Source organism: Ursus maritimus, unplaced genomic scaffold, assembly GCF_017311325.1.
Source record: "Ursus maritimus isolate PB19 unplaced genomic scaffold, ASM1731132v1 scaffold_10, whole genome shotgun sequence".
Taxonomy (NCBI): domain Eukaryota; kingdom Metazoa; phylum Chordata; class Mammalia; order Carnivora; family Ursidae; genus Ursus; species Ursus maritimus.
In genome coordinates this window covers 26,072,737-26,087,325 of record NW_024423344.1, presented here as the reverse complement: position 1 = coordinate 26,087,325, position 14,589 = coordinate 26,072,737, and the positions used below count along the sequence as shown (strand labels likewise).

Sequence of the window (14,589 nt, the reverse complement as noted above, 5' to 3'; positions counted from 1 at the left end):
GACCCTGAGATAAGACCTGAGCTGAGATCAAGAGTCCGTTGCTTTACTGACTGAGCCACCCAGGCGCCCCTGTAGTTCTCTTTTTTAGTGGTATCTTTAACTGGTTTTAGTATCAGGGTAATGCTGGCCTCGTAGAATGAATTTGGAAGTTTCCTTTTCTATTTTTTGAGAATAGGTATTAACTCTTCTTTAAATGTTTGGTAGAATTCTCTGTGAAGCCAGGGCACCTGGGTGGCGCAGTCGTTAAGCATCTGCCTTCGGCTCAGGGTGTGGTCCCGGCGTTGTGGGATCAAGCCCCACATCAGGCTCCTCCGCTATGAGCCTGCTTCTTCCTCTCACACTCCCCCTGCTTGTGTTCCCTCTCTCGCTGGCTGTCTCTCTCTCTCTGTCAAATAAATAAATAAAATCTTAAAAAAAAAAAAGAATTCTCTGTGAAGCCATCTGGTCCTGAACTTTTGTTTGTTGGGAGTTTCTGATTACTGATCGAATTTCTTTGCTGGTTATCAGTCTGTTCAACTTTTCTATTTCTTCCTGTTTCAGTTTTAGTAATTTATATGTTTCTAGGAGTTTATCCATTTCATAATATTCTCTTATGATTGTTTGTATTTCTGGGGTGTTGGTTGTTATTTCTCCTCTCTCATGATTTTATTTATTTAGGTCCTTTCTGTTTTCTTTTTGATAAGTGTGGCTAGAGGTTTATTAATTTTTTTTTTTTTTTTGAAGAACCAGCTCCTGGTTTCATTGATCTGTTCTACTGCTTTTTAGTTTCTATCATTAATTTCTGCTCTAATCTTCACTATTCCTGCTGGCTTTAGGCTTCACTTTTTGTTCTTTTTCTAGCTCCTTTAGGTGTAAGATTAGGTGGTTTATTTGAGACTTTTCTTGCTTCTTAAGGTAGACCTGTATTGCCATACACTTCCCTATGAGGACTGCTTTTGCTGCATTCCCAAGGTTTTGGACCATTGTGTTTTCATTTTCATTTGTTTCTGTGTATTTTTTATTTCTTCTACTCATCTTTCTTTTTTAATATTTGATTTCCCAGCACAATCTCCCATGCTACTAAGTTCTCACATTCACTTAGCCAACATGGCCTGAAATAAGTAAGATTGCTCTTTAGAAGGAGCAAGTGGTCAGTACAAATTGACTGACATCTGTTATGTCCTCGCCTCCCAGTCTTCGCTAGATCTATTAACTCTTCATATGAAATGCTCATGTTTTTATCTCTATCTTACCATCACATCATTTTTCCCCTAATACTTATAAATGAAGCTTCTGTTTTCTAGGAAGATTTTTATGAGAAAATAAGAGCTGAGCTATTCCTATGTTTTTAACAGTACTTTATTAAATACAGCGTTTTGTACAATTTTTTTTAAGTAGGCTGCACGCCCAATGTGGGGCTTGAACTCACAGCCCTAAGATTGAGAGTCACATGCTCTGCCGACTGAGCCAGCCAGGCGCCCCTGTTTTGTACATTATTAAGATAAAAATTGTAGATGACCTCCTTGGTTTTCTTAAGCAGATAACAACGACAATATAAAAATATGCTTTGAGAACAGTGGTTTTTGATCGTCTTTATGTGGGATTTCATCATTCCTGGTTGGAACTATGTTCTCTAGAATCTTTTTTTTTTTTCTAATTAAAATTTATTGGAAATTTACCTCAGTACTTCATCTTGTGTACGCACTATTGTTAATTTTTTTTTTAAGTTCAAATTCCGTCGTCAGTATATTTTGTGTGTTAACCTTGTATCCTGCGGCTTTGCTGTAGTGTACTTGCTTATTAGTTCCAGTAGTATTTTTGTAGATGCTTTGGAGTTTTCTATATAAACAATCATGTCATCTGTGAATAAAGATAGCTTTATTATTTCTTTGTCAAACATTTTAAACCTTTTCTTTGTCTTAATTTTTTTTCCCTCAAGATTGATCTTACTGGTTTTAAAAACAAATAATTTAGAATTTCTTTTTTTTTTTTTTAAGATTTTATTTTTACGTATTCTCTATACCCAATGCAGGGCTCGAACTTACAACCCCGAGATCAAGAGTCACATGCTTTACCAACTGAGCCAGCCAGCCACCCCTGTAGGATTTCTTTTAAAGCCTAATTTTCTCTCCTACATCTCATCGTTTGTCAAACTCCTTTGTGAGTTTGATAAAAAAAGGAGTTTGATAAATAAGTGATTTCTTCCAGTTAGTTGATTGGATAGGTTTTTCCTTGTTCTCAAGAAAATCATAGAGTAGAACACGAACTGATCCCTTATCAATTCTATGTATAATCCTAGTGGGAAAAGATTCAACAATCTTAGTTTAGTCTCTTATTACTCAATCTGAGTCAAAATAATAGTATCTCTTTTTCAGTATTTCTTAACTAATGGTTCAGTAATGTGTACCTGTGTTCATTCTTCAGGAAACACAAGAAGCAAGAAAGTCGTTCAGTAAGAAGGAGGAAGAACATGTATTGTCAGGAAGGGAAAAGAGATTGGCTGAGCAGGTATCCTCATACAATGTAAGTAAGAATAAAATATATAAGCTTTTCTTTTTTCTTTTTTTTTTTTAAACAGAATGGTCATAAGTTTTGTTGTTGTTTTTTAAAGATTTATTTATTTGAGAGACAGAGAGCATGCATGAGTGGGGGAGGGGCAGAAAGAGAGGGAGAGAGAAAATCCCAAGCAGACCGTCCACTGAGCACCGAACCTGGCTTGGGGCTCCATCCTACGACTCTGAGATCACAACCTGAGCTGAAACCAAGAGTCAGACGTTTAACCGACTGTGCCACCCAGGCACCCTAATCTTTTTTTTTTTAACCGACTGTGCCACCCAGGCACCCTAATCTTTTTTTTTTTAATCCTTCAATGTTCTTCTCATATTTTTTCCTTTCTTGTTTCTCTTTCTTTTTGTATGTCTTCCTTTTTACCTCGGTCCTTTTCTGTACATCTGCCCTGAGAAATACTCCACTCTGTTGTGTTATGTATATTTACGTAAATTTCCTTTTTATAGGATTTTTTAATGTATCCCTGTAATATTTTCAATTTGTGTTTTACTTAAGTCATATATGAGAAATTTAATTTGTAGAGCTTAGTAACAGATGAACAGAAAGCAAGAGCCCTGGCCTCTGACCTTGCAGCCCCTGCCCTCCCCCACCCACCCAGAGCCACCTGCACCGCCCAGCCATGGTCAGTCACACCTCCTTCTTTGATGTCACCATGGACTGGGAGCCCTCGGGCCGCATTACCTTGGAACTGTTTGCAGACCAGGTTCCAAAGACAGCAGAGAACTTTCATGCTCTGAGCCCTGGGAAGAAAGAATTTGGTGATAAAGGTTCCCGCATTTACAGGATCATTCTGGCACAAGTGCCAGGGTGGGGACTTCACATGCCGTACTGGCACTGGCAGCAAGTCCATCCATGAGGAGAAATTTGCTGATGAGAATTTCATTCTGAAGTACCTGGGTCTTGCCATCTTGCCCATGGCAAATGCTGGACCCAACACAGACGCTTCCCAAGTTTTCATGGGCACCTCCAAGACTGAGTGGTTGGATGGCAGGCAGGTAGTCTGTGGCAAGGTGAGAGAGGGCAGGAATATTGTGCAAGCTATGGAGCAGTTTGGGTCCAGGAGTGGCAAGACCAGCAAGATCATCATTGCTGACTGTAGACAAAGCTAATAAATTTGACTTGTATTTTACCTTAACTACCAGACCAGTCCTTCTGTAGCTCAGGAGAGCACCCCTTCACCCCATCTGCTCAAAACATCCGATAATCTTTGTGCTCTCACTGCAGTGCCGTGGGTTCCATATTTTTCTGGCTCCCCTCCCAAGTCCAGCTGGATTGCAGAGTTAAGTTTATGATTATGACATAAAAACTAAACAACAGCAAAAGAAAGCAAGAGCCCTACTAACTCCTAGAGATCCTCAGTTTATATTTTAAATTATAAGCAGATTTGGAATGTTCGATGTGAAGATTTAAATATGGGAGAAAACATGGTTTTTAAGATACAGTTCAATCTAAATTTATAAACGTAAACAGTACTCATTTGACATTTTGTTATTTCATTATATTCTCTTACTTTGAAAACAAAAAACAAACTGGTGAGTGGTCCAGCTAAATGTAAATCATTAAACCCTTTGACCCCTGCAGTGTTCAGGTGTTTAAGGAAAATTACCTCTGTTCCCAATGTATTAGTTAATGAAAAGTTCTGTAAACATTAAAAATATAGTTAGCATGATAATTGAACATATGTAGACCAGTACACAAACAGTGAAGCATACAGGAAACATTTTTGGAAACTGATCAAAAACTCAACCCACATGGAACATTCATGAAAACTAAGCAGCTTAAGAGTCAAATCTCAACAAAATTGAAAGAATTACTATCATTAAAACCATATTCTCTGACCTCAAGGAATTTAAGTTGAATTCAGAATAATTTAAAAGCCTCGTATAACTGGAAATGAGAAAAATTCAGAATTTAAATTTTACATGAAGGACAACATGATAAGATGTGAATAACACAAAAATATGACATATCAAAAATGTGGGCAGTACACTATCAGGTGGTACTTACAGGCAAAATTACAGCCATAGCGAGTTCTGTTCGAAAGAAGACTAGCTGAACATCAATAAGCTGGGCCTCTTTCCAAATAGGCATTTGCTGTAGTAAACATACACCTACCCCGTGACCCTACAGTTTCACCCTGGGGCATCTACTTACGGCAAATGAAAACCTCTCGACACAAAGACTTGAATATGCTTTATTCTTAATGTCCTCAGAAAGACTTCTACAAGAAACTCTACCTCTGAAACTAGTAATACACTATATGTTAATTAATTGAATTTAAATTTAAGAAATGGTTTGCACATAGAAAAAAAGACTTCTACAAGCATGGTCATAGAAGCTTTATTCATAATAGCAACATTCTGTGGACGGCTCAGGTGTTCATCAATAAGAGAAAGAAAAACTATACAGTGAAATACTACTCAGCAATAGAAAGGAACAAATTACAAATCAGTGGAACAACTTGGATGAGTCTCGAAGTCATTACGCTGAGTATAAGGAAGTACGTACTGCACCATTCCGTTTATGTGATGCTCTACATTAAGCAGAATGAATCTGTGGTTGAAAAAAATCAGAATACTGGTTGTTGAAGTGGGGCATGGGCATTGACTAGGAAGGGGCAAAGTGTTCTCGGTGATAGAAATGTTCCACTTTTTTTTTTTTTTAAAGATTTTATTTATTTATCCGACAGAGGTAGAGACAGCCAGCGAGAGAGGGAACACAAGCAGGGGGAGTGGGAGAGGAAGAAGCAGGCTCATAGCGGAAGAGCCTGATGTGGGGCTCGATCCCACAACGCCGGGATCACGCCCTGAGCCGAAGGCAGACGCCTAACCACTGTGCCACCCAGGCGCCCCAGAAATGTTCCACATTTTGATAAGATTTTGGACTGGAAAACTCAGTGAATGTACACTTAAGATTTGTACATTTCATTGTATGTGAATTTACCTTAAAGGAAAAAATTGTGGGTAAATACTGAATTCTAGCTAATGAAGTGAATGCTGAAGTGCTTTAGGGATATGTGTAATGACGTCTGCCGTTTACTTTAATGCATCAAAGGGCATCTGGGGGGCGCAGTTGGGTAAGCATCCAACTCTTGATTTCGGCTCAGGTCGTGATCTCAAGGTCCTGAGATGAAGCCCCAAGTTGGGTTCCATGCTCGGCATGGAGCCTGCTTAAGATTCTCTCTGTGCCCCTCCCCCAGCTCCCCTCGCACGCTCTCTCTCTCTCTCTCAAATAAAAAAAAATAAAATTTAAAAATGTACCAAAAAGATTAGGGTTGTAATTTTTTTTTTTAAGATTTTATTTATTTATTTGACAGAGACAGCCAGCGAGAGAGGGAACACAAGCAGGGGGAGTGGAAGAGGGAGAAGCAGGCCCCTAGCGGAGGAGCCTGATGTGGGGCTCGATCCCAGAATGCTGGGATCAAGCCCTGAGCCGAAGGCAGACGCTTAACGACTGCACCACCCAGGCACCCCTAGGGTTGTAATCTTAAGCTGAAATTTTAGTTATTCACAATATATACTTTTCAAAATAGTAATAGTCTTAAGACCACCCTCTAACTCTTGGTTTTGATAAAATCAAACACTCTTTAAAGTATTACCATGAAGACAAAATAAAAACCAAAGAACTAGATCCTTAGCATGAATTTTCAAAAGCAGCCAAAAAATTATTTCATTCAAAATAAATTGCACTGGCTTTTATAAATTGTTACAAAACAAAATTTTGTTAAATGATTAAATTTGGTAAATCAACAAATTGGTCATTTAGCAAATTGCTCTGTACATGAATTGTCCTCAGGGTGATTTTTAGTGAACTGTTTCTGGTTGTTTTCATTTTTCTTTTTTTTTATAGCTGCAGCATTGGTTTGCTCATGGGTGCCACAATGTGCAAGTTATGCGGAGACAGACAGTATCCCTGAAGCCGCAGATAAAACAGTTCATTTATCATAACAGATTTGAGCTCTTGAATCATTTGAATTGCTTGTAGTAGTGCAGTGGTTTGATGTATTCCTCTCTTTACTGATGTTTAATTCACTAATATAGGGGATCAGTAAATTGAAACCTGCCATCTTTATTTCTCCATTATTGTTTGCTTTTGTTACCTTTTGTGCGGTTTTTTTGTTTTTTGGGTTTTTTTCAAAGAGAGAGATGGGGGAACAGAGGGAGAGAAAGAGCAAGTTGACACGGTGCTCAGTCTCATGACCCTGAGAGCATGACCTGAGCCGAAATGAAGAGTCAGACACTTAGCCACTGAGCCACCCAGGCGCCCATCCTTTTGCGCAGTTTTGATCATCTGTATCAGTCCTGTTCCTCAGCGGCTTCTTCTTTCTCACCTCTCCACGCATCTCCTCCAAACCTTGTGCTCTGTTTTCTCCAGCGCCTCCTTAGATCTTCAGGACTTCCCCCTTCCAACTCTTGATAGCCTGTCTGCCTTCATCCTTATGACCCCATTAGTGAGGTATTTCTTCATTCATGAGAAAGGGAGGGAAACTGTAGAGAAATGGTGCTGAAAGATTAAGGTTTTCTAGTATGGTGTTCTTACATTTATACATTCATACATAATTCTGTCACATTATAGCTCCTCACCCTGCAGTTACCCCTGCTCCTCATGTCCTTTGTGCCGCCTTCTCTCTCCTCTCTGCTAATACCCAGTCACCGGAAAGCATCATCTCCATAGCAGGTTCCACAGCTGGTGGGTGATTTTTAAAAGCACAGGTTTCTGAGACTCACAGTTGGCAATTTGGATTCACGAAATCTACGATGGGGCTCAGGAGTCTGTATTTCTTGTCAGTCCGTCAGGAGTGGAGACCAGCAGTCTTTCAGTGTTTTTGCTTGGTATCCCATAAAAGAAACCTTTATCCTTGACATCTAAAAATTTTATTGTAAGTTTCAGTAGTTATCAAAAATGTATTTTATAGGGTATTACTCTGTTAAATGTTTCAAATGGAATCCAAGTGCCCTAGCAATTCAGTATCAGTTATTATCCATTAAAAAATATACCTAAACAAGCACTTCCTTAACATTTGGAAATTTTATTTCATCCCATTGTCTCCTTGAATTCATAATTTTATCTCTCTTCTGCCACAGAATTTTATCATAATAGAAGTCTCTTTTACACTTGAAAATCTTTTACGATTATATTGACAAGTGTCTCTCCCTCTGCCCTTCCCCACCTCACACTCACTCTTTTTTAAGATTTTATTTATTTATTTGACAGAGAGAGACATCGAAAGAGGGAACACAAGCAGGGGGGGTGGGAGAGGGAGAAGCAGGCTTCCCGCTGAGCAGGAAGCCCGATGCGGGGCTCGATCCCAGAACCCTGGGATCATGACCTGAGCCGAAGGCAGATGCTTAATGGCTAAGCCGCCTAGGCGCCCCCCTCGCGTGCACTCTTGCTCTCTCTCTCTCTCTCTAAAATAAATAAGTAAATCTTAAAAAAAAAAAAAAAAAAAGAATTGGAAAGCTCTTGACTTGCAAATCAATTTGTTTCTAAAAGATTTTACCAAGATTTATGAAATGAGTGAGAGGGATTTGGAAAATGGAAATAATGGCAATTCAAATAAATACTTAACATAATATCTTTTGTACATTCTGCTAAAACATGGAGCTCCAGATTGAGCTTATTCAGTTGATGGGGAGTAACTACCACATAACCTAATTGATAAAGTCAGATCCACCAAGTAAGACTTACTTTCTGTCAGAAAATCTCGCTTCATTTTTCCATTCAAGTAGATGTGTTAATAATTATTCCAGTGACAGTTCTGAATTCTAACGCAGATAGGTAGGCATGGTAGTTCGTCTCCTGGATGAAAGAGGATGCTCCCATTTTCAGCGTTTCTTACCAGTGCCTTGTTACGTCACTTTCACTAAGCTCTACTTCTTTGCTTGCAAACACATTCTTTAACAGGGTAGGGCCTTCAAGAGAGGTGGTTGCTAAGCAAAAATTACCCCTTCTTCCACTGCCAGTCTGTCTGAGCACAGAACATTCGAACAAAAACCAAAACACCAATTTCTGAGGGACACCCCACACACTTACAAGAAATATGTTTAAGACACAGAAGAAGAGGGCGCCTGGGTGCTTCAGTCCATTAAGCATCCGACTCTTGATTTTCACTGAGTTCACAATCTCTGGGTCATGAGATCGAGCCCCACTTCAGGCTCCCCAGTAGGTGGGGAGTCTGCTTGAGATTCTCTCCCTCTACCCCTCCCCCTGCTCTCACTCGCTCTCTCTTTCTCTCTCAAATAAATATTTTTTTAAAAAATATCCTCCCCCTTGCCCTCCCACTCCTACTCTCTAAATAAATAAATAAAAGTCTTCCCCCCCCAAAAAAAAAAGACACAGAAGAACACAAAGCCTTCCTAGGTTTACAGTACCTCAGTTAGAGGAAGTTTCCTCATCCCAGTATTCCACATTTTTTGTTTCAAACCATGGAGACTTGCTCTCCTAGCCGATATTCTTACAGTAAGATTCTGAGAGGCCTCTCCTTTGTTATGTGGCAAAGGGCTATAATAAAAAGCGAGAGATCAAGATAACAAGATGCGTTATGGAGCAAATCAGTTTTAAGTGAGGGTACGTAAAGAAGTTGAGCCTTGTGGGTGGATAACCTTAAAATTATCCATGCCTTCATACCACATGGACCCCACTCTCCGTAGCCCGCAGGCCCACATCTGCCCCCTTTTGAAGGCTGCCGGTCTGTCTTGCCTGCAACGACTGCAGCATTCCACTCCCTGTTTCTTCAGTCCAGGGCCATTCTTTCTTATACTTCAATCAATACTGAAAGGTCTAGAATGAATCTCTAGTTGATGAAACCAATGGCCTTTGCTCAGACCTCATCCTACTAGGTATATTTGAAACTGTGAGCACGTGTCCCAGCTAAGAAAGAAAATGAGGGATGTAGGAGAAAGAATAGAAAACTGAAAGGAACAAGAATCTCTCAGCAAATGGAATATGCCAGTATATCCTGAACGGGCCTTGAATTTTGTCACTCCTGTGCCATTATTTTTCGGGTTTGCGCTTGTTTCTGCTTCAGCCTGGCCGTGCCCTTCCCTTCCTCTCCACCCATTCAGGCTTCACAGACTAGCGCAGCCATGACACTTTACCCAGGCTTCTCAGTGACGATATAATTGCTCTTCCTTTCTCACTCATGTTCTTGGCTTGGACTCTAATTGTGATACACCGCACATGGTTATTTCAAAATTTATTTCCTCTCTGTCTTGCTTTCTTTTCATTACTATTATGTAATGGTAGTTATAGATATCTTCATTTTGGTTTCATTGAGTTTGCCTCCAGTATACATTTTCTTCATAGATCGTGTCTTGGATTTGGCAAAACCTGATAGGGTTTGTAAAGTGTTCATCATTTCCTTAATGTTCCTCATTACCACTTAATCATTTTGCTTCATGATCATATTCTGTCCATAATCTATACAAACAAAGATTTTCATTTCTACTCTCTTGCTCTCCCCCAGGAATCAAAAAGATCGGAATCTCTTATGGACATTCATCATAAAAAATTAAAGAATAAGGCTGCTGAGGAGAAAAATAAGCCCCAAGAAAGAATACCATTTGACCGTGATAAAGATCTCAAGGTTAATCGGTTTGACGAAGCTCAGAAAAAAGCTCTGATAAAGAAGTCTAGAGAACTAAACACCAGATTTTCCCACGGCAAAGGCAGTATGTTTTTATAAGTAAGTATTTCAGTGAGGTATATTTTCAAACTGATAAATTTGAACTTCTCTAAGTACTCTGTTATCCATAAATAATTGTGTGTAAAAACCTCTTTGCTTTTATAATAAAGTAGATTATAAACCTGAAAATCTTTTTTGATAAGTCAGTCATGATTTTTTGAATATTCAGCCCTGTGGGATAAAAAATGTAGTTTACTGGAAAAGTAGCCTTGTCTTCAGGCATTTCCTATTAAAGACACTAAAGTTAAAGTTTAGTTTATAAGAAATGGCAGAGGGAAGAGTGGTTTGAAACTTGGTTAAATATGCGTGCTTTTTTGAAAAGAATGGAGAAAGGAGATGTGTTTATAATCTCTGTGTTAAACAAGATCACAGTTAGAAGACGTCCTTTGCTTTGAAAGCTTCTCTGTAAGTTAAGGTTCAGAATCATTATATCCTTCATCCACAGCCCAGTCTGACAAGGGTTCCTAAAGGTGAGTAAGGAATTACGTAAAAGATGAGGTTGCTTCTTAAAATCTTTATCATTTTTAATTGTGTGAAACCTACATCAATATTAAAATGTGGCTTTAAAGGAAAATACAGGGGTGCCTGGCTGGCTCAGTCATTGGAGCATGCGACTTTTGTTCTCGGGGTTGTGAGTTCGAGCCCCACGTTGGGGTGTAGAGATTACTTAAAAATAAAATCTAAAATAATTAAAAATAAAAAAATAAAGGAAAATATAGTTAAAGTCAAATATTTTCCAACTTACTGAACTTTCTTATTCCTCAGGGGGATTTCCCTGTGCAATGAAGAAAAGTTGAAGAATACTCTTTTATCTGTCTGTCCACCTTTATCCCTTTGTTTTGAGTTTCTTAAGATTAGAGATGACTTTAGTGTTAAAAACCATACAAACTTACCTTGTGCTGTATGTCCTGTAAGTCCTGTGGAAACCTGAAGTCAGTATTTCTTATGTGGAATAGAATTTTTTGTGTCTTTGGCTTCTGAGGAAGTGTGGGCTTTTCTTCAGATAATTATTTTGAGGATCTCCTATCTATTCCCTAATTTTTGTGGTGTCTCACAAGCATCCTGAAAGATCTGGTCAGGACTAGCCACCGAGTCTCCACCAGAGCTTAGACCTCCTCATCAAATGTTACTCACCTGCCCTGGAGTAAGCGAGTCGGGTCCTTGCAGTAAATCCACGGATTTGAAATTGTTTGGGTTTTCCCTCCAAACTGCAGCCCGTGAATACACATTTACAAAGAGGGGGCTCGGAGGTTTCGTCTGTTTTGTTCACATTTTGCTTGTTTGGGCAATTGGGGCTTTTTATTTGTTGTTTGGGCTTTTGTTTTTGTTTTTTAAGGGTTGGTGGTTGGTTTTTAAATCAGAAAGAAGGGCCTCTGCATTATCTCATGTGCTAAGGAAAAACTATTTTGATTTTTCCAACTTTCATAAGGATTTCTAGGGGAGGCAATCTGAGGGACAAAATCTGCCATTAAGCATTGGCAGTGTGAAGTCTAAGACTTGGTCTCCATGGTCCCACCTAAGCTTTCTAAGTCTTTAAACTTGGCTTTGCGATGATCTTATCTTACCCATTTATATTTAATAGATTTTAGCTAATTTATTGGGGACTGATCCTTTACATCAATCATGAAACGCCTTTTTAAAAAATCAAGTTCATAATCCCTGAGTACAAAAATCTAAATGGAAACTCTAATCATAACCACCCTAATGAGAGTATGTAAGTTTGTAACGCTTGAAGCACCATCTGTTAAGATGTTAAATAGAATATTCTAAATAGTTAAAGCCTAAATTCAAATTCTCTAAGTTATGTTTTCTTACAGAGCCATCCTAATTGTTCACTACTTCTGTGTTCTAGTTTCGACAAAGCATGAGAGGTTTTGTTTTTTGTTTTCTGTGGGAAAAAAAGAACACAAAATGAGAGACTAGGCGGGAAGTGTGAGCTTTTAATGGAAAAACATTCTGATTCCTACTTCATTTAGGCTTTATGACAATTGAGTGAACTGTTCAGATTATGGCACAAATTATTCTTTGCTTTTATGAGATCAGCATAAACAGTAGCCTAGTCAAGGAGCGTAGCTCTTAAAAAGATGAATTCTTCTCCTAAGCAAACTGAAAAAGCTTGTCTAAGCAGAATTGAACAGAGCTGCCGTTTGCCTAAGATGTCATTTTTAGTGAGTAATATTTTCTGTACACAAAACTTTGTGCAAAAGCATCCATTGCTCTTGTTTAATTTTGTTGTAATTTTTCCCCAGTGAAAAATCATCCTTGCATAAATTCCTAACATATACTTTTGGGAAACTTGATTTTTTTTGAAGTAAAAATGTCACCTTTGGTTACTTATTTTTCTTTGTTTTCTTCATCTTAAGGGGATAGGATACTTCCGTATCACGTATTTACTGTGTTTCCCCTCGCCTTGAAGCGTCTTTGTCCCAGCAAAAGCGAGAAACACCTCTTCTTTCTGCTTTCCATGAGTTACCACCTTACCGCTTCATGCCACCCCAGGCCAGTGTTAATCAAATGTCAGGCCAGACCAGAAGTTTTTATTCTCCCCAGAGAGACTACGCCCAATATAACACCATTGATAATAAAAGAACAGAGTTGCTGTTTCCACAGAATGGAAAGGTGCTCATGTCAGCCCCTCCCCTTTTCCAAAATGGTAAAAAACCTACTTAAATCAGGTCTCCATCCATCTGGCAGAAAATTGGCATCGTTGACATTTTCTAATAAGAACTTTGTAACTTCCTATACTTCTTGGCTAAGTTTTATAGAACTGTGACCTCCTTCGAAACTTAAAAATGAAGAAAACAGAGCAACACTCAGTTCAAAAGGTGCAGCCAGTACTTTAACTTTATTTTCTATCGAAGGTGACATCTAAGTTCGTTGTACCTGAAATTACATGACTTTTCCCACCTCTATAAATTGTCATCTCAGATTGATCGAGTTACTTCCACAAGTAACCACATTACTGATAAAAAAAAAATGGTGGTTTTTGCAAGTAAGGGAATTGGGAGTGGGGACAGAGGTGAGAGATGATGGCTTCACCCATTCATTATCAGATAAATTAAAGCCTTTTTATGTTGGGCAAAATATTGTAAATTAAGCCCTGCTCTTAAAAAGAAAAAAAAAAAAGCCATGGTCTTACTAAGAGCTTTTAATCGTATTTGGATATAGCAACCATGTGACATTTAATTTATCGCTTGAGCTTTTAAAATAGTTCTTCGAATTAATGACTTTTTTTAGAAGTGAGGTTGAGATTGACATGGTACCAAAGCTTACATGCTCCAGAATAGATGAATAGTTATTCTATAAATTATTTGGTCCCCAAACATAGTGGCACATTTATTTCTTATATAGGGTGGATAATGTTAATATTATTACTCAGAAACATATGATCATGGGAGATAGGTTGTTAAACTCTCTACAAGAGCCCTGTCATGTCTCTTTTGTACTTCTTCCATGGTAGTGATAAGTATTGTTAGAAAAAACAATTCTCTGTTGAGTTATGTACCTAAGAGGAAGAATTAACATGGAGGGAAGTGGTTAGAGATAGTGCCTATGTAACATCAGTGCCAATTCTTTCTATTTCATGATATTAATTCATTTTACTTTGGCTTTTGATGCTCTCATGAGATTTAAGTCTGCAGTTACAGAGGTCATACATTTCCTATTATAGGAGAGGTATATTTTTTTGCAGCTTAAAAAATTGTTTAACTGTGACTCTAGTTTGTAAAATATTATGAAGAGCTATACACTGCCCCTTTAAAACTTTTCATTTTGAACTTTACAGGAAAAGACTGTTTTTAGAAAAGAATTCCTGATGTATAATTTTTTATGTGTAAATAAAGTTTCATCTCTATCTGAGAAGTTGTGGTCTTTTATTTTTCTTCTGTTTTAATATAATTAACTCCTCTGAAGCAGGCAATATTGGCAAAGAGAATATTCTACTAAAATATATTCTAGCCAACCGGATTATTTTAGGAAGAAAACTCACTTGCCCGGTTTTCATTATCCCAATATAACTACAAACAGTAACTGTTTCTTTAGATACGCAAGACAAATTGGAAATGCTGTTAAGAGCACCATGGCCCAGGAGAGGCTAGAACTGGTTTATAACCAAGATTCCATTGTTCTACATATCATAAGGTTTTATAACAGTTGGTGGGTGTTTTCAGGGGTGTTTGATTATCAGCTTTTTTTTTTCCTTTCTCTACTTCCCAAATTCTTTCAGAAATCATGTATTCTTTTATAATTTGATGTGGGGAGGTTATCCCCCCTTTTAATAAAGTCCTAATTTTTTATTATATACGGTTAGTTGAGGATGAGAAACTTTTTAGGTAAAATGATAAGGAAAGTCTTTTGAA

At 38.2% G+C, this 14,589-nt stretch overlaps 1 protein-coding gene and 1 non-coding gene across 2 annotated transcripts in view; one reads left to right on the top strand and one right to left on the bottom strand.

Moving 5' to 3' along the window:
- Window positions 1–13,338, top strand: part of GPALPP1 (GPALPP motifs containing 1) — a 34,837-nt gene extending 21,499 nt beyond the window's left edge. Inside the window, exons 7-9 of the mRNA XM_008706827.2 lie at window positions 2,404–2,502; window positions 10,013–10,231; window positions 10,997–13,338. Of these exons, the coding sequence (XP_008705049.1) occupies window positions 2,404–2,502; window positions 10,013–10,231 (318 nt within the window). The 3' untranslated portion in view covers window positions 10,997–13,338. The remainder of the gene's footprint in view (window positions 1–2,403; window positions 2,503–10,012; window positions 10,232–10,996) is intronic.
- Window positions 1,384–1,456, bottom strand: TRNAE-CUC. Its single transcript has one exon. It is a non-coding gene; the product is annotated as a tRNA-Glu (tRNA).
- Window positions 13,339–14,589: the final 1,251 nt, after the last annotated feature.